At 44.8% G+C, this 20,067-nt stretch overlaps 1 protein-coding gene across 2 annotated transcripts in view; it reads right to left on the bottom strand.

The window, feature by feature from the left end:
• The window catches only part of rictora (RPTOR independent companion of MTOR, complex 2 a), a 225,752-nt gene that overhangs the window by 28,324 nt on the left and 177,361 nt on the right, over nucleotides 1-20,067 (bottom strand). Inside the window, exons 24-30 of one of the 2 annotated variants that reach the window (XM_078560454.1) lie at nucleotides 19,970-20,046; nucleotides 18,916-18,994; nucleotides 13,266-13,375; nucleotides 10,846-10,933; nucleotides 10,070-10,162; nucleotides 7,666-7,772; nucleotides 4-233 (exon numbers count right to left, since the gene is read on the bottom strand). In XM_078560454.1, the coding sequence (XP_078416580.1) occupies nucleotides 4-233; nucleotides 7,666-7,772; nucleotides 10,070-10,162; nucleotides 10,846-10,933; nucleotides 13,266-13,375; nucleotides 18,916-18,994; nucleotides 19,970-20,046 (784 nt within the window). The remainder of the gene's footprint in view (nucleotides 1-3; nucleotides 234-7,665; nucleotides 7,773-10,069; nucleotides 10,163-10,845; nucleotides 10,934-13,265; nucleotides 13,376-18,915; nucleotides 18,995-19,969; nucleotides 20,047-20,067) is intronic. The other variant, XM_078560460.1, reaches the window with a different exon arrangement.

Below are 20,067 nucleotides of genomic sequence, written 5' to 3'. Positions count from 1 at the left end.
CACTCTGAGGCATTAATTCACTCTCACTGTTATGCCTGGAATTAGTAGATTCTGAGTTGAGACTCAGTGTACTAGGGACTGAGGACAGTTCATTGTATAGTTGTTCCATGTCATCGGGAGCCACGGGCCAGGTCTGCATGCGGCTGTGTCTGACTGAATCCCAGCCATGCTGTTTCAGAATATCACATCCCTGCTTTGTTTTTGCCAAGAGGCCCAGTACATACAGACAGGTCCTGTGGAAGCAGAGCAAAGAAAGTCCGTGGAAACAACAGGCCATACTTAGGTCCTTTGTTGAAGGCACAATCCCAAAGGAGGGAAAATGATCACTGTATTAGGGTTATTACTGCAGAAGATAATTCAGAATGACTATTAGATTTGTTATTGGAGAATAGCATTCAGAAGGACTCTGTAGAATTCATCAAATGCTTCCTGTAAATCCACATATACAACATTCACTGATCCTCTTCTATCCATTACCTCAACAATTATTAAAATATGCTGGTAGACTATGACCAAACTTTCACAAAATCATTCTGACCCTCTCTAATCAGCATATACTTTTTCAAGCACTTATACCAATTGCAGAAATCTCATACAACAAGCTTGGCACCCTGCTATGCTATACTACCATAGACGGTGGAGGATGTGCCCATGTTATACTACTTGCGGGGGGGCAACAGAGGCAAACCGGCAGGAGGTATTGTGAGCGGATAAATGCAGCCTGCAGCATTTGAAAAAGTGAACAGTGACATCATAGAAAAGTCATAAGGCTGGTGAATATTGTAGCTTAGGGACCGAGTCTAAACAAACAGGGTGGAGAGCTCATCCTGAGTGAGACACAGCCAGAGTGGGTATTGGCAATTTGGTGCACAGTGGGAATTTAGTGCATAGGGGAAGAGGTGCTCCTCGCATTTTTTGAATCTTCAGAGCGTGGCCTTGCCCTGCTGCAGCAGTAGAGGCTACAAGGGAAAGGAATGACTGGTAAGTAGTAGGTAAGGTCAGGTAAGTATTTACTACTTTAATCACTTATAGTTTAAGGTCTTTTTGTGGTTTATAGTTTATATATTCTATAGTAATGGGGATCAAGAAAGAAGGGCCCTAGAGTAATTAATTTAAAAGGTTTAATTTGAAGGGATAAGTCATGGCAGCAGAGCTCATAGCCGTGGTTTGCTCCTCGTGCTCTTTGTGGGGAGCCGGGGACATTTCCAGTGCCCGGGACCAGCATGTGTGCAGGAAATGTGTCCAGCTGCAACTCCTGGAAGCTCGGGTTTCAGAGCTGAAATGGCGGCTGGGGACACTGTGGAGCATCGTGGATAGCACGTTTAGAGAGGTGGTCACACCGCAAATGAAGGGACTTGAGGAAGGAAGGGAATGGGTGACCACCAGGCAGTCCAAGAGAAACAGGCAGGTAGTTCAGGAGTCCTCTGGGGTTCCACTCGCAAATCGGTATTCCATTTTGGAGGCTGATGAGGGTGCTGGCCCCTCCAGGGAGTGCAGACAGAGCAAAGCTTCTGGCACCACAAGCAGCTTGTCTGTACAGGAGGGGAGGAAGGGAGGAAGAGCAATAGTAATAGGGGATTCTATAGTCAGGGTAACAGATAGATGCTACTGTAGCCGTCAATGTGACTCCAGGATGGTATGTTGCCTCCCTGGTGCCAGGGTCTGGGATGGCATTGAACAGCTGCAGGGCATTCTGAAGGGGGAAGGTGATAAGGCAGAGGACATGGTACATGTTGGTACCAATGACATAGGTAGAAAGAGGGATGAGGTCTTGCATCAAGAATTCAGGGAGTTAGGCAGTAGACTAAAAAGCAAGACCTCTCGGGTTGTAATCTCTGGATTACTCCCAGTACCACGTGCTAGCTCAGAAATTGGAGAATAGTGTAAATGAATATGTGGCTTAAGAGTTGGTGCAGGAGGGAGGGTTTTAGATTCCTGGATCACTGGGACTGTGGATGACCAGAGATATTCAGGTTACAATGAGAAGGAAAAGAGAGGCTTTTAGCAGGTAGAAGGGAAGCAAATCAGCGGAGGCATTAGTGGAGTACAGAAAGTGCAGGGTGGAGCTTAAGAAAGCAATTAGGAGAGCAAAGAGGGGATATGAGAAAGCTCTGGCTGGTAAAAGTAGGGAAAATCCCAAGATATTCTATAAGTATATCAATGGGAAGAGGATAACCAGGGAAAGAGTAGGGCCATTAGGGACCAAGGGGACAATCTATGTGTGGAGTCAGAGGGCATCGCTAGAGTGCTGAATCAATACTCCACATCCGTCTTCACACAAGAGAACGAGGATGAAGGTATCGAACTCGGGGAGAGAGACTGCGAGGTTCTTACGCAAATTGATATAGGGAGTGACAAGGTATTGGAGGTGTTGGCAGGCTTCAAAGTGGACAAATCTCCAGGTCCAGATGATTTGTGTCCCAGACTGCTGAGGGAGGCAAGGGAGATCGCAGCGGCACTGACCCAAATTTTTAATTCCTCTCTGGCCACAGGGGAGGTGCCAGAGGATTGGAGAACAGCTAATGTGGTTCCGCTATTTAAGAAGGGTTGTAGAGATAAGCCAGGGAACTACAGGCCAGTGAGTCTCATGTCAGTGGTAGGGAAACTGTTGGAGAAAATTCAGAAGGAGAGAATCTATCTCCACTTGGAGAGGTAAGGTTTGATCAGGGATAGTCAGCGTGGCTTTGTCAGAGGGAGGTCATGCCTAACAAATTTGATTGAATTTTTTGAGGAGGTGACCAGGTGTGTAGATGAGGGTAGTGCAGTTGATGTAGTTTATATGGATTTCAGCAAAGCCTTTGACAAGGTCCCACATGGGAGACTTATAAAGAAGGCAAATGCACATGGGATACAGGGTAATTTGATAAGGTGGATTCAAAATTAGCTTAGTTGTAGGAGACCGAGCGTGATGTCAGAAGGATGCTTTAGTGACTGGAAGCCAGTGTCCAGTGGCATTCCACAGGGATCTGTGCTCGGTCTTCTATTATTTGTTATTTATATAAATGACATAGATGATTATGTGGGGGGTAGGATTAGTAAGTTTGCGGAAGACACAAAGATTGGCTGGGTGGTTAACAGTGAGGTTGAGTGTCTTGGGCTACAGCAAGATATAGACGGGATGGTCAAATGGGCAGATAAGTGGCAGATGGAATTTAACCCTGAAAAGTGAGAGGTCATACACTTTGGAAGGAATAATTTGACAAGGAAGTATTCAATGAATGGCATGACACTAGGAAGTTCTGAGAAACAAAGGGACCTTGGTGTGCGTGTCCATAGATCTCTGAAGGCAGAGGGACATGTTAGTAGGGTGGTGAAAAAGGCATATGGGACACTTGCCTTTATCAATCGAGGCATAGATTACCAAAGTAGGGAGGTCATGTTGGAGTTGTATAGAACCTTGGTGAGGCCACAGCCTGGAGTACTGTGTGCAGTTCTGGTCGCCACATTATAAGAAGGATGTGATTGCACTGGAGGGGGTGCAGTGGAGATTCACCAGGACGTTGTCTGGGATGAAACATTTAAGTTATGAAGAGAGGTTGGATAGACTTGGGGGTTGTTTTCGGTGGGGCAGAGAAGGCTGATGGGCGACCTGATTGAGGTGTACAAGATTATGAGGGGCATGGACAGTGTGGATAGGGAGCAGCTGTTCCCCTTGGTTGAAGGGTCAGTCACAAGGTGAGGGGCAGGAGGTTTAGGGGGATGTGAGGAAAAACTTTTTTTATCCAGAGGGTGGTGACAGTCTGGAATACACTGCCTGGGATGGTGGTGGAGGCAGGTTGCCTCACATCTTTTAAAAAGTACCTGGATGAGCACTTGGCAGGTCATAACATTCAAGGCTATGGGCCAAGTGCTGGTAAATGGGATTAGGTAGGTAGGTCAGGTGTTTCTCATGTGTCAGTGCAGACTCGATGGGCCAAAGGGCCTCTTCTGCACTCTGTGATTCTGAATTGGGAGTTTAAAGAATGTTAAAAATATTAACTATTAGTAACAAGTGAATAGCTATTGAGCTTATCTTTTATTCTTAAGGTTTATTACCACTAGTAAGGTGTACTAAGTGTTGGTACGATTTATCAGTACTAGTAAGGTTTTCTTTATTCATGGGATGTGGGCATCACTGGTTGGCCAGCAGTTATTGCCCATCCCTAGTTACTCTTGAGAAGGTGTTGGTGAGCTGCCTTCTTGAACTGATGCAGTCCATGTGGTGTAAGTACACCCACAGTGCTGTTAGGTAGAGTTCCAGGATTTTGACCCAGCAACAATGAAGTATTAAGTTTTCATGAGTGGCAGTAAGTTTTATTAGCATTGGTGAAGCTTTATTAGTAATGGTAAGGTTTACTCGGAGTAAGAAGGTTATCAGTTAATAAGCAGAGTAATGGCAGCGCTGCTTGAACTTCGAGAGTGTACATCCTGTGCAATGTGGGAACTCAAGGACACTTCCCACTGGATAACCATTTGTGCAGGAACTGTTGTCAGTTGCAGCAGCTTGAGCTCTGGGTTTTGGAGCTTCAGCAGCAGTTGGCGTCACTGTGGTGCATCTGTGTGGCTGAGAACTATGTGGATATTACCTTTATAGATGTGGTCAACCAGCAACTTAAGGTTATGCAGGGAGAGGGAGAATGGGTAACTACCAGCCAGACAAAAAAGAACAGGTAGGTAGACCCCCTGGGCGTATATCACTCTCCAACAAGTATTCAGTTCTGACTACTGATGAGAGTGATGGTTTATCTTGGGAGTGCAGCCAGAGCCAAGTCCGTGGCACCACAGGTGGCTCGGCTGGACAGGAGAGGGTATAGGAAATGTCTGGAAGATTCGATACTTAGGGGAATAGATGGGCGCTTCTGTGGCTGCAGGCATGAATCCAGGATGCTGTGTTGCCTCCCTGGTGCCAGGATTAAGGATGTCACTGAGCAACAGCACAGCACCGGGGGGGGGGGGGGGGGGGGGGGGGGGAGAAGGGGGCACCAGTAGTGGTCGACACCAATAGCAAGGATATCTATAGAAAGGGGGATGTGGCAGCGGTCTGAATTTACAGAGTTCGGTAGAAAATTAGCAAGCAGGATCTCAAAAGTAGTATATTTCGAAAAGATGTTTGAAACAGTGCTGCACAACAGGCTTGTGAGCAAAGTTATAGCTCATAGAATAAAAGGGACAGTAGCAACATGGATATGGAATTGGTTGAGCAACAGGAAACAAAAGAGTAGTGGACTGATGGATGTTTTTTCTGCTGGAGGAAGGTTTGTAGTGGAGTTTCCCAGGGGTCAGCGTTGGGACACTTACTTTTCTTAGCGACCTAGACCTTTGTGTGCAGGAGACAATTTCAAAGTTTGTGGATAACACACAACTTGGAAGCATTGTGAACTGTGAGGAGGATAGTGTAGAACTTCAAAAGGACAGACAAGTTGGTGGAATGGGCAGACAGGTGGCAGATGAAGTTCAATGCAGAGAAATGTGAAGTGATTCATTTTGGTAGGAAGAACATGGCAAGACAATATAAAGTGCACAACTCTAAACTGCAGGGACAGAGTGGCCAGGGCGTAACTGTGCATGAGTCATTGAAGGTGGCACAACAGGTCGAGAGGGCAATTAATAAAGCACACAGTATCCAGGGCTTTATTGATAGGTGCATAGAGTACATGAGCAACCTGTTGAACTTGTAGAAGTCATTAGTTTGGCCTCAGCTGGAGTATTGCATCCAGTTCTGGGCGTCACACTTTAGGAAGGATGTGAAGGCAATAGAGAGGGTGCAGAAAAGCTTCATGAGAATAATTCCAGGGATGAGGAACTTCAGTTAAGAAGGCAGATTAGAAAAGTTAGGACTGTTTTCCTTAGAGAAAAGGCGGCAGAGAGATGATTTGATAGAGGTATCCAGAATCATGAAGGTTCTTTGCAGAGTAGATAGGGCGAAACTGCTCCCACTCGTGAAAGGATCGAGAATGAGAGGGCACAGGTTTAAGATAATTAGTAAAAGTAACAAAAGTGATACGAGGAAAAACTCTTTCACACAGTGAGTGGTTAGGGTCTGGAATGCACTGCCTGAGAGTATGGTGGAGGCAGGTTCAACTGATGCATTCAGAAGGGGATTAAGATGCTATCTGAAAAGGAAAAACGTGCAGGGTTAGGGGGAGAAGGCAGGGGATTGGCACTAGTTGAGTTGCTCATTCGGAGAGCTGGTGCAGACATGATGGGCCAAATGGTCTCTACTTGCACTGAAACACTTCTGTGATCTCACAGTTGTGGCCGTGCCCCATGCTTTACTTCCAGACGCTGGAAGCCGTCACCCATGCTGTACTCCTACAGGCAGTGGAGGCCATGCCCCATGCTGTACTCCTACAGGCAGTGGAGGCCATGCCCCATGCTGTACTCCTACAGACAGTGGAGGCCATGCCCCATGCTGTACTCCTACAGACAGTGGAGGCCATGCCCCATGCTGTACTCCTACAGACAGTGGAGGCCATGCCCCATGCTGTACTCCTACAGACAGTGGAGGCCATGCCCCATGCTGTACTCCTACAGACAGTGGAGGCCATGCCCCATGCTGTACTCCTACAGACAGTGGAGGCCATGCCCCATGCTGTACTCCTACAGACAGTGGAGGCCATGCCCCATGCTGTACTCCTACAGACAGTGGAGGCCATGCCCCATACTGTACTCCTACAGACGGTATAGGCCGTGCCCCATGCTGTACTCCTACAGACAGTGGAGGCCATGCCCCATGCTGTACTCCTACAGACAGTGGAGGCCATGCCCCATGCTGTACTCCAACAGACAGTGGAGCCATGCCCCATGCTGTACTCCTACAGACAGTGGAGGCCATGCCCCATGCTGTACTCCTACAGACAGTATAGGCCGTGCCCCATGCTATACTTCCAGACAGCGGAAGCCGTACCCCATGCTGTACTTCCACAGATAGTGGAGGTCGCGCCCCATGCTATACTTCCAGACGGTGGAGGCTGTGCCCCATGCTGTACTCCCACAGACAGTTGTGGCCGTGCTCCATGCTATACTACCACAGATGGTGGGGGCTGTGACTCGCTTTACATTATATGTGTTGGAGGGCTAATGCAGCCATTTTCTACCTTTCCCAAGTGGGCTCACTGAGGGACGTGGGAAGTCCAGTGCTTTGCTGAATAGATTCAACCTAGAAAATTGGCATGGCCCGGAAGGCAGCAGTGGATTGGGCACTGACTAATATCAGGATTCTAGTTGAATAGAAAATCCTGCCTGATATCAGGCACAGATTTTCTTCATGAAAGTTAAATGGAGTTAAATGGTTTCCATGACATTTCCTGGCAACAGAAATAAAATTAGATTAATCAAGAGAAAAAAAAACTTACCTGGAACCGACTCTCAGTCTGGAATCTAAATACGGACTCTTGTGGTTCATTTGTTAATGATGGATACTTCGGAGTGAGTTAAAAGTTGGAATCTATTCGACAGGGTAATAGATACCTGGGACTAATTATAAGGGAAAGTTCTTAATCTTTAAGATTGACAAAATGTCAGAAGTCAACAAGTACAGTCTGTGTGTTTAACAGGGCAAACCCCAATAATCTGCAGTGAATTCAGATGAGGGAAAAGTCAATTACTGAGATCTCTCGGTACTGAGAGCGACTACCACACCATTATGTTTCTTTTGGATCTATTTCCATGAGGACTGCTACTTACCCTCTGACAGAGAGAATTTCGCAAGTATGGGCCAGGGCTATAACGTCTGGGATCACGTTCTCCTCTTGAAGCAGGTTCAATCCCCAGTTGGACGAGCCAATGTTTCCCTGAAATCCACATCATATTTGGGTCAGAAGCCTCATGCAAACCATCATCTAGCATAATTTAAGGAGAAAGGACACTGACGCGCAAGAAAGAGAAAGAAAACAAGGCAATTAAAAGCACTGCCGAAGAGACAGGTTTGGAAGAGATGTTTGAAGAAAGCAGAGACATAGGGCTGGATTTTACAGTCCCCTCCTGTGTTTGAAGGCAGGGAGGGATGTGCAAAATGCAGTGGGTGGCCTGCCTGTCGCTTTCTCACCCACCCCTGACCTGTTTCTCATTTTACAGGGAGGTGGTGAGCAGCTGGGCAGCCTGCTTGCCCTCAGGCCTAATGAGGCCTCTAAATAGCTTCATTCCAACCCCATCGCTATTTTACCCACTGCAGGGGAGGCCCATGCTAAGTGGGTAGCTTGGCAGCTTTTACTGGGTGACCTGGTGTCAGGCAAGGGCGGGGTGCATGGGGGAAACACCTCCTTTGGGGGTCCCCTTTGCCATCGGAAGCAACCCCCCCCCCGTAGGTCATATCCCCCTTTGCTCCTCTCCCCAGCCTCTCAAACCCAGCCCCCTACATCTCCTGGGCGGGGCCTTCCAACCAGGCCCCGCCAAAAGCCCGGACTTACCTTCAGTCCGTCCTCCATTAATTACTGTACTTTGGGGACTAGCTATAGCCCTAGCAGCAGCCACATTCAAATTTGACACTGCTGGGACTACCTGAGCTGCTGGCCAATCAGATTGGCTGGTAGCTCTGTAAGGTGGGACCTCCTGCCCAGATGAAGTCTTGCCCTGAGCCAATTAACGCCCCATCGAGTGTAAAATGGCTGAGGGGAAGCCAGCTTTTTCATGGGCGAGCTCCTGATCAACCTTTTATTTTGGAAGGGGGGTGGGGGGCAGGGAATACAGCACACCGCAAATTGCAGCCCATTGTGGAGGAAAGTGATTTTGGGGTAAACTTCCACAGAATAGAGCCCCAGTGAATGTAGGATTAACAATAAGAACAAAATCATAAGAAAATGAAGCAGGAATAGTTCATTTGGCTCATTGAGCCTGCTCCTTCATTTAATAAGATCATGGCTGATTGGCTGATCTAATTGTGGCCTTAACTCCACTTTTCTTGTCTGTCCCCCATAACCCTTAACCAATCACTGTTATTTGGGGTAGATAATTTCAAAGATTAATGACCCTCCAAGAAATTCCTCTGCTCCAGGGGCGAATGCATGGGAAGAGAGTTTGAGGGTCGGCAAAGATCAAGAATTAGAGCAGAGGATAGGGGCTTGGAATTTACAGTCGAGCATCGCTATCAAGGTAAGATGGAACAAATCTCTCTTGGTCAATAGTGGACAGGGGTCCAACAAAGCTGGAGGAGAACAGACGGGGTTGATCGGAAAGGAGGCGTTGCTGCAATAACTCAATCATGCACTAAATTTACTTTTGGTTCCTCTACATCAGCCAATTCCTACTTGGGTTAGGAAGCAGGGGGTAGAAGAATAAACAGGGTAGCACCCAAAGTAACAGTGGGCACAAAACCAGCCTCTACTAACAACAGTGAGCAAGCCATACAAATGTGTTCCAGTACAGGTGACTGAAGACAGGATGACTGATTATTATTTTGTACCTCCCAATTTCTTTCCTTACCATTGCCCTGAAGGCAGTGAAGTAGCAATGAGTGATCCTCCAGCATCTCACCCAAATGATTAATTTTCATGTCAGCTTAGCCATTGAGTGCTGACTGGCTACTTGGGCACATGGGAGCACCACAGCTGAACTCAATCCTGTGTTCCAGTAATGGACAAAAACTGCAGACTTTGTGTTCTAATGAACCTCCATCCCACAGTCTAATTCTGCTATCTACATTGTGTTACTTGTTATCAAAAGTGTCCAAAGCTGTCCACAAAGATGAAACCGCTAAAAGCAAAATAAGAGCAAGAAAAGAGAGGGAACATACAAGTCATCATAAAATGCTTGTCTACTGTTTCACCATAGCTCTATCATGAAGATTCGGGGGTGGGGGGCAGTCCTTTTTTGCTAAAGCAACATTATTCAATGAGCCAGACAGACCAAAAAGGTTCCAGGTTTGAGCCCACTCTGTACAGATTGGTGTTCAGCCAATGTGGTGGTAGGTATGTTACAATTAACCTCAGCACTAAGAATCACCATTATGTTGCGATGCACAGCTTCAAATGAACACTCTCATATAGTCACTGGGTGAGGATTTGGGGGGGCTATCAGTGCATATAATACAGTCTCTAGCAAATGACAACAGCTACAGAAAAGGGTAGAGATTTGGAAAAGAAAACAATCATACCAAGGCCCAAAGTGCTGCTTTCAGCTGCTTTATACCATCCCATTTATCCAATGCTGGCGAACGCACAGTGTAGCTCAGGTCTGGAACAATGCTCTGTAAATAAAAACCAGCATCATTCCCGAACATCACCTGTTATCCCATAAAATATTCCAAGGGAAGGTACAACACAGGTTAGATACAGAGTAAAGCTTCCTCTACACTGACCCCATCAAATACTCCCAGGACAGGTACAGCACGGGGTTAGATACAGAGTAAAGCTTCCTCTACACTGACCCCATCAAATACTCCCAGGACAGGTACAGCACGGGGTTAGATACAGAGTAAAGCTTCCTCTACACTGACCCCATCAAATACTCCCAGGACAGGTACAGCACAGGGTTAGACAGAGAGTAAAGCTCCCTCTACACTGTCTCGTCAAACACTCCCAGGGCAGGTACAGCACGGGGTTAGATACAGAGTAAAGCTCCCTCTACACTGTCCCCATCAAACACTCCCAGGGCAGGTACAGCAAGGGGTTAGGAACACTGATTATGAAAATGAAAAATGTACTGCAACCAAAAACAAAAAAGCAAAATATTGCAAATCTGAAAGTACAACAGAAAATACTGGGATCGCTCAGCAGGTCAGGCAGCATCTCTAGAGAAAGAGGGTTAACATTTCAGATCAATGAGCTTCAAGCGCCTGCAGATTTTGTTTTTACATTTGCAACTTCTGTTATGCGAGTATTAATCATGCGGTACAGCACACTGACTTAATATGTGCAACAGCATCCTCACCTGGGCTTCTAGTAAATGACAGCCAGTTTTATGATGCACCAACTGGCCATATAAGTGAATTGGCAAGTAAACATAGGGCCTTTGTAACCTAGAAACAGGAACAGAAAGTCAAATATTCAGATAAAAATCTTGCAGTCATAACAAAATTCTCTGCATCCAAGGTTAAATCTAGATGCTCAATCATAATTTTAGACTTCTGTCTAGTTTTCAAAGATCAATACCAGAAGAACTTGCCTTTATATAGCATCATATCATATTTCACGATGTTCCAGAACTCTTCACATACAACAAATTACTCTGAGTGTAGTCACTGCACTATTTAGGTGACTATTTTGTGCACAGCAATGAGATGAATAACCAATTAAGGTTGATGTAGTAACTCCATTCAGTCCCAATTATTCCTACCATAGTTGGCTATGATTTTGAGAGAGGATTATTGAACAAGCTTCTGACACCTAGTGGCTGAAGACTGATGCTGCAAACATTTCATTTTTAAAAATCTTGTTGCAAGCTGCGCAATCTAATTAGCCGTGAACATTCATTTACTAGTACAGCTCTGCACGTGGTCACACTTGTGCTACAAAAATTAATCTGGTCCAAATTTTCACTCTTCTGTAGTGCTAAGAAACTTTAAGCAACGCAGAGACAAATTTTGTTATTCACTAACTCGTTACCAGATCGGCAGATTTCAAACTAACAATGCTGTACAATTTCACAGGTAGAAGCAGAACAAGCAATCCAAAACCCAACTGGATTATCACTGCAGATAATGTGCATACTCCCTCTACATTAGTAATTACATTCACCTTACTTTGTGAAATCTGATACTGACAAGTTTTTTGTTCATTGGAGCCCAGGCCATTTCATGGTTAAAAATTCACCATGACAGTTTGATACTTCTGATCCAGCACTAAACTGTAGAATCACTCCTCTTCTCTAGGCCTCCTTCAATCTACAAAGTCTGAAATCCAAGCTGAGCATTACTCCATCATGACTCGATTTACCTCCTCTTACCTTCTAATCTACCCCAAGGTGGTGATACCTGGTCCTCCAAGTACGTTTCTCATTTTCAATTCAAGAAGTGCAACTTTACTTTCAGTAACAAAACAGTCTAACAAATTTGATGGAATTTTTTGAGGTGGTGACTAGTTGTGTAGATGAGGGTAGTGCAGTTGATGTAGTCTACATGGGTTTCAGTAAGGCTTTTGACAAGGTCCCACATGGGAGAATGGTCAAGAAAGTAAAAGCCCATGAGATCCAGGGCAATTTGGCAAATTGGATCCAAAATTGGCCTAGTGGCAGGAGGCAGAGGGTGATGGTCGAAGGCCGTTTTTAGATTGGAAGCCTGTGATAAGTGGTGTATACTGCAGTGATCGGTTCTGGGACCCTTGCTGTTTGTAGTGTACATTAATGATTTAGACCTGAATATAGGAGGTATGATCAGTAAGTTCGCAGGTGACATAGAAATTGGTGGTGTCATAAACAGTGAGGAGGAAAGCCTTAGATTGCAGGACGATATAGATGGGCTGGTAAGACGGCTGGGGCAGTGGTAAATGGAATTTAATCTTGAGAAGTGTGAGGTGATGCATTTTTGGAGGACTAACACAGCAAGGGACTATACAATGAATGGTTGGACCCTGGGTCCCAGAGGATCATAGAGACCTTGGTGTACATGCTCATAGATCCCTGAAGGCAGCAGCACAGGTAGATAAGGTGGTTAAGGAGGCATATGGGATACTTGCCTTTATTAGCTGAGGCATAGAATATAAGGGCAGGGAGGTTACGTTGGAGCTGTATAAAACTCTAGTTAGTCCACAGCTGGAGTACTGTGTGCAGTTCTGGTCGCCACACTATAGGAAGGATGTGATTGAACTGGAGAGGGTGCAGAGGAGATTCACCAGGAGGTTGCTTGGGCTGGAGTGTTTCAGCTATAAAGGGAGACTGGATAGGCTAGGGTAGTTTTCCTTAGAGCAGAGGAGGCTGAGGGGGGGGGAACCTGATAAGAGGTGTACAAAATTACGAGGGGCATAGATAGGGTACATAGGAAGAAACTTATCTCCTTAGTGGAGGTGTCAATACCAGGGGGCAAATATTTAAGGTAAGGGGCAGGAGGTTTAGAGGGGATTTGAGGACATTTTTTTTCTTGAAACCCCATAGCATTCAGGGCTACAGGCAAGTGCTGGAAAATGGGATTAGTGTAGATAGGTGTTTGATGGCCGGCACGGAACATGATGGGTGGAAGGGCCTGTTTCTGTGCTGTATAACTCTGAGTGCCCCTCATTATAAAACTGTTGACATATGAATGCTGTAAAGCAAAACTGCAATCTTTGAAAGGGAATTAAAAGTATCTCACATTGGAGTTGGGGCCATAATGCAACTATTTAATAAATGAAAGATAAGGTCAACTTTCCCAGTCTCACCTCTGGTTACTGCGACGAACATAGTTCTCGCCATCAGCTGGTTTGCGGTATGTAGTAAGTGCCTCGTTCAACTGTTCTTCGGTCAGCTCCACATATTTCAAGTTGTACTCCTGAAAGGACACACAATACTGATGCATCACTCTCTAATCTATTGATATTTTGTATATTTATAGAACACATGTCTTGGGAATGCTGCAGAGCACTGCACCATGACGTGATGGGACATAGGCTTAAGCTCAACATTTAACATTATTAGCATGTAATTTCTAATGTGCCACTGTAGACAGTTGCAGTGAAAGCCAACTTCACCATAGCAAACAGGTCAACTGAGCTGGCCTGAAGTAATGGTTCATCAACTCCAGAATTTTCATGTAGCTTTTTACTTGCTATATGGATGCTTGCATTGCCCACCTGTTGAGCAACCCTTGTTGTAAGGAGAGACAGCTAATATTTTGTAGAACGTGTCTATATTCTCTGGAGTATAGAAGAATCAGAGATGGCCTCACTGAAATATATAAAATTCCTAGAGGCCTTGACAGTTGAGAGGTAGATCCCCTGGTTGGAGAGTCTAGAGCTAGGGGGTCAATTTCTCAGGGTAAAGGCTCCACCATTTGGGACTGAGATGAGGAGAAATTTCTTCTTTAGAATTCTCGGAGACCTGTGAATACTCAGCCATTGAGCATATTCAAGATGGAGATCGATAGTTTCTGAACACTAAGGAAATCGAAGAATATGGGAATAGGTCAGAAAAGCAGAGGTGAGGCAAGATGGGTTATAAGGCCTACTCCTGCTCCTAATTCTTTTGCTTGTATGGCTCATCTTAGTGTCAGCTCTTGTATGTTCACACATTGGTCAAGAATGCAACATTAAAAGAAAGAGCTTGCATTTATATAGCACCTTTCCCAAATTCCAAAGTGCTTTACAGCCAATTAAGTACTTTTGAAGTGTAGCTATTATTATAATATTGGAAATGCAGCACCTAAATTGCATACTGCAAGCCCCCCAAAACAGCCATGGAACAATAGTGTAAATCGTCGTTCTGGGGTTGCACTCTCGCCTCTGAAACATAGGGTTATGGATTCATCTTTGAATTGAGTATAAAAGTCTAGTTTGACACTCCAGGGCAGTATGAGGGAGTGCTGCACTGTCAGAGGTGCTGTCTTTTGGATGATACATTGAACAGAAGCCCTGTCTTCCCTCTCAAGTTGGTGTAAAAGAAACCATGGCTTTATTTTAAAGAAGAGCAGGGCAGATTCCCCCAGTGTCCCAGTTGATATTTATACCTCGGCGATTATCATCAAAAACAGATTATCTGGTCATTATGACACTGCTGTTTGCGAGAACTTGCTTTGTGCAAACTGACTGCTGCATTTCCTACATTACAACAGTGACTATGCTTTAGAAGTTTTCATTGAGTGGGAAATGCTTTGGACATCCTGTGGTTCTGAAAGGTGCTATATGAAGGCAAATCTTACTTTTTCTTTTATAATCTGATAATCTGCTTTTAGATATTGTTAAGGGACAAGTATTGGCCGGTAGTGAGAGACAACAACTCTGCTTTTCTCAAAATCATGGCATTGCATTTTTTCATTCACCTGAGGGACAGATCGGGCCTCGTTTTATTGCCACATCTGAAAGACAGCACAGCATTCTTTCAATATTACACCGACCTGGATTATGGACTCTGGAGTGGAACTTAAACCCAAAAATTTATGATACAGAATGTTACCACTGAGCCGGTGGTGGGTGTGGCCTCCAAACAAAAGATAGTGCGCAAACCAAACACAAAGGAATCTGGATAAAATGGAAAGGTAGGCTGATGAAAAGCTAGCATTCTTAAAAGTGGACAAGAGTAAGGTAATGAGATAATGATAGGGGAGCAAACAATAGGAACGTACATCAAATAATTCAAATTTACAGTAAAAACACAACACAGGAGAGGGATGAGAGACCATTGGCTGGTGAAATAAATAGTGGGGTGTGGGGGGAAATGGTGAGAAAAGCCCACAAGATCTTGGGCCAAAAGAATACAGCATAGATTCTGGCGGATGACATTGAATCAGTACAAGACACCAGCACCTGGAGTACTGGTTACCATAGCCGGGTACTTAGAAAAACTCAAGGTAATTGGGAAGAGTCATCACAGTTTGGTTAAACATGATTGGAGTTCAAATAGTTGTTTCGTAGTACAAAACTTGAGTATTGCTGATAAAAAGAGACATGTCTAAGCTTTTTGTCTTGCACTCATCAGGACACTAGCAAGAATGCCAGTATAAGGGAAGACAACAATTTATACTGTATGTGAGGAGTGCTGATTGGTTGGCAAGGAGAATGCACCACTAATGGTGATTGACAGTTAACTGCCAAACATTGTTTGAAATTTAAACCAGGCAGCTTGACCCCGATTGTTCAAGGCATTGTCTCAAGGAACGAACAAGCGAATGGCTATCATTTATTTTGTTTAGCTGAAACAGGTGCAATGTGTGTACATGTTCTTTCTGTCTGCAAAGAACAGGGCCCTGTGTATTAACATATGTAGCTTTCAGTGCACGCAAATGCATCACACTGCGAGCCCAACTGACAACCTTAAATTGGTTGTCAGCGTAATTCTTAGCACATTGAGAATTATTTAGCAAACGTCGTTCAATCACAGAATCATATCTAATGTTGGACATGGTGTTTTGAGTTTTGCAAACATGGGCTGGTTAGATACAGTCTGTACCCTGCCCATTGCGAACAGCAGCTGGGACATGCTATTTGATATGATCCGCCAGTTTTTGGGATGTATGGCCTACATATTTAGCATCACACTGGCACTGAAATCCATATACCACATTACTCACTTGTGTGATAGGCAGAACGTTTTTTTGGCTTGACGGCAACATCCTGTTAGTGGCGAATACCACTCATGTTGCTGCTGCATATTTGCAGCGTGAAACAGCCAGCTTCACTTGTTGCTCAAATTTGAGATACCTTGCCCTTCCAGGGTAATTTGAGATAAGTTGGGCACTTTTCAGGGCTGAATGTGACGGTCTTAGATCCATCCAGGGGATTCCCTGATATACAGTGCAAAATGATCTGATCAGGGTCGCCATTATCATAACTCGTACACAAGTCCAACAAGTGTTTTTTTTAAGTTTACCTACCCCTCACATATTTCCGTTATGTGGATAATACGTTTGCTATATTTAAATCCACAGCTGCAGGTAACAATTTCCTTACATGTCTTAATGGGTTCCATCCTGCGCTCAAATTCACCTATGAAATGGAGCAGTCAAATGAACTGCCCTTCCTTGACGTACTAGTTGAGAAATCTGTCAGGGGATTCTCTACCATTGTCTACCGTAAAACTACCTTCACTGGTCAATATATGTGTTGGGATTCTTACAGTTCCACACACTACAAGATTGCAACCTTATAAATAGGATCCGAGCTATTTGCTTACCATGCAAGCTTGATGCTGAAATAGGGTGCATTAAAGGCATCCTGCAGGGTAATGGCTATCCTGATGAGATCATTTCACATTGTATATCATGTTTTTTTCGAGGAAGTGACAAAGATGATCGACGATGGAAGGGCAGTGGATGTTATATACGTGGATTTCAGTAAGGCCTTTGACAAGGTCCATCGTGGCAGACTGGTACAGAAGGTAAAGTCGCACGGGATCAGAGGTGAGCTGGCAAGATGGATACAGAATTGGCTTGGTCATAGAAGACAGGGTAACAGTGGAAGGGTGCTTTTCTGAATGGAGAGCTGTGACTAGTGGAGTTCCGCAGGGATCAGTGCTGGGACCTCTACTGTTTGTAGTATACATAAATGATTTGCAGGAAAATGTAACTGGGCTAATTAGTAAGTTTGCAGACGACACTAAGGTTGGAGGAGTTGCAGATAGTGAAGAGGATTGTCAAAGGATACAACGGGATATAGATCAGTTGGAGGCTTGGGCGGAGAAATGGCAGATGGAGTTTAATCCGGACAAATGCGAGGTAATGCATTTTGGAAGGTCTAATACAGGCAGGAATTATACAGTAAATGGCAGAACCCTTAAGTGCATTGACGGGCAGAGGGATCTGGGTGTACAAGTCCACAGGTCACTGAAAGTGGCAACGCAGGTGGCTAAGGTAGTCAGGAAGGCATATGGCATGCTTGCCTTCATTGGCAGGGATATTGAGTATAAAAGCTGGGAAGTCATGCTGCAGCTGTATAGAACCTTGGTTAGGTCACAATTGGAATATTGCGTGCAATTCTGGTCGCCACATTACCAGAAGGATATGGAGGCGTTGGAGAGGGTGCAGAGGAGGTTTACCAGGATGCTGCATGGTGTGGAGGTTATTAGCTATGAGGAGAGGTTGGAGAAACTCAGATTGTTCTCACTAGAGCGATGGAGATTGAGGGGCGACTTGATAGAAGTTTACAAAATTATGAGTGGCATGGACAGAGTAGATAGAAGCTTTTTCCCAGGGTGGAAGAGTCAATTACTAGGGGACATAGATTTAAGGTGAGAGGAAAAAACTATAGAGGAGATGTGCGGGGCAAGTTTTTTTACGCAGAGGGTAGTGAGCGTTTGGAATTCGCTGCCAGAGGAGGTGGTGGAAGCAGGTACGATAGTGGTGTTTAAAAGGCAGCTTGACAAATACATGAATAGGATGGGAATAGAGGGATATGGACCCTGGAAGTGCAAAATGTTTTAGTTGACGGGCAATATGATCGGCGCAGGCTTGGAGGGCCGAAGGGCCTGTTCCTGTGCTGTACTTTTCTTTGTTCTTTGTTAAACCTGCAAACAGGCCCAAGGCCGTCACTTTCAGCCTTGAAAAGTGCCAAATCTACCTCAGATTACCGTGGCAGAGCAAGGTATCTCAAAAATTTGAGCAGCAGGCGAGGCTAGCTGTTTTATGCTGCTACTATGCAGTAGCAACACGAGTGGTGTTCGCCACTAACAGGATGCTGTTGAGCTACCGCCGGATATATATGAGAAGGTTTGTCCTCACTTCGCTACATCCACGTATGTATGGGGTGCCCAACTCAACAACAGTGATTCTGGACAACATGAAGTGGCCAAATGATTGGGCGAATTGTTATAACCAGTTTTGACCAAGTTTTCCATATACACAGTGAGCAAGGATTCAAGATCTTGAAAGTACAAACTGAATACCAATAATATGTTTGAGATTGGTGCACAGTCTATAACCAGAGGACATGGCCTCAGACTTAGAAAAGGGAAGGTTTTCATAGTTTACATAAAGTTTGTTTTCCACAAAGAATGGTGAACATAATGAATGGATTCCTCAGTGTTGCTGCCATACATTCTCACGTACACACAAACCAGGAATGAATCATTCCCTTTTGCTAACTGTGTCTATACAGGAACTTACTATGAGGCTGTACAGTAGCAGAAAATTGTGAATCAACTGGGATACTGTATCTGTTCAGGAGCTGACATTGAGATAGACAGGAGCTGCATAGTACCAGATAGGTGTGAATCATGCTGTATTTACTGTATGTATGCAGGAACTAATACAGTGACAAATATCAGCTTTACAATATCAAACAGCTGCATACTATTCCCTATTAGTCCAGTTTTTTGACAACAGGTTTTATTAGAAAACTTTCGAACTTAAAGTTTTGGTCATCGTGTCATTATCACACTCACCTTTTGCCATTTCTCCAACTGTTTGGTAACATAGCCTCTCTCATTCAGGTAAGAGAAGCCTTTTGGAATGGATAAAAACCTGAAAAAAAGAACCCCAGAAAATTTCTATCACAAACCCACTCAGCAACTTGGGAAAACATAGGTCAACCCACAGATTGGCACACTAAGGGAATTAAAGCCTCACCTATCTAGAAACACTGCTGGCCTTCGTTTTGTTTTGAGACGTCACCACACAAAACTGATGAGGCTGGTTGTCTCCTGCCATTTCCCTTCATTGCTGGGAGACGCCACAGCTTCTATTCAAAGTGGTTTAAACAATGCCAAGATTGGAACTTTGGCTGTTTCAATCCGTAACAATGTGTTAGTGCCTTGACCCAAGCTCCATCTTTTTTTTAAGGTATTTCATTTCTCACTTGCTCCTCGCCCTGTACAACCCTGAATCCAGTAGTTGTTGAGCACCATGTGAGCCTAGCCAGCGAGATAACACTGAAATGGAAGGGAGGGGTAGCAGAAAACTCTTAATTTGCTTTTCCCTTCCTGTAATGGAGCAACTAACCAGACCATGAGGCCAAAGGAGCAGGGTAGTCTAAATGAGGAGATGAGCACAGAAAGTTTGGATTAGTGGGAAGGGCAGGAAGGGACGGAGAGAGCAAGCGAAGAAAGAGAGAGAGAGAGAGAGAGAGAGAGAGAAAGAGGAGGAAAGAAAGAGGGGGAGAAGAGAGAGAGAGAGAGGAGAGAGAGAGAGGGGGAGGAGAGAGCGAAGAGAGAGAGAGAGAGAGAGGAGAGAGAGAGAGAGAGGGGGAGGAGAGAGCGAAGAGAGAGAGAGAGAAAATAAATGTGGATAGATGGAAGACAAGCAGGAAAACTCAAGAACTACTGTAACCCAAGAATTAAATGAGTTTAATGAGATAGGAGCAAGCTGATAACTATTTATTATTGACAGTTTGTGCCAGGCAGGCCTCAGTTTTAATGTCTTGCTGGAATGTCAGACTGTCAGCTAGCAGAAGTTGTGGGTGTAGATAAGACCCCCAGACTACTGAAGAAAAATACTCACCGAAGGAGCAGCAGCAAGCCCTTGTCTCCAAGGTGGGCTAAAGCTGGTTTCATCTGGATCAGTGCATGCAGATTAGCCTGGAAAATTATAATTGAATC

The sequence above is a fragment of the Cetorhinus maximus genome, chromosome 2, assembly GCF_964194155.1.
Source record: "Cetorhinus maximus chromosome 2, sCetMax3.hap1.1, whole genome shotgun sequence".
Taxonomy (NCBI): Eukaryota; Metazoa; Chordata; class Chondrichthyes; order Lamniformes; family Cetorhinidae; genus Cetorhinus; species Cetorhinus maximus.
Note: the sequence above shows the minus strand (reverse complement) of the source record. Positions and strands in the feature narration are given on the sequence as shown.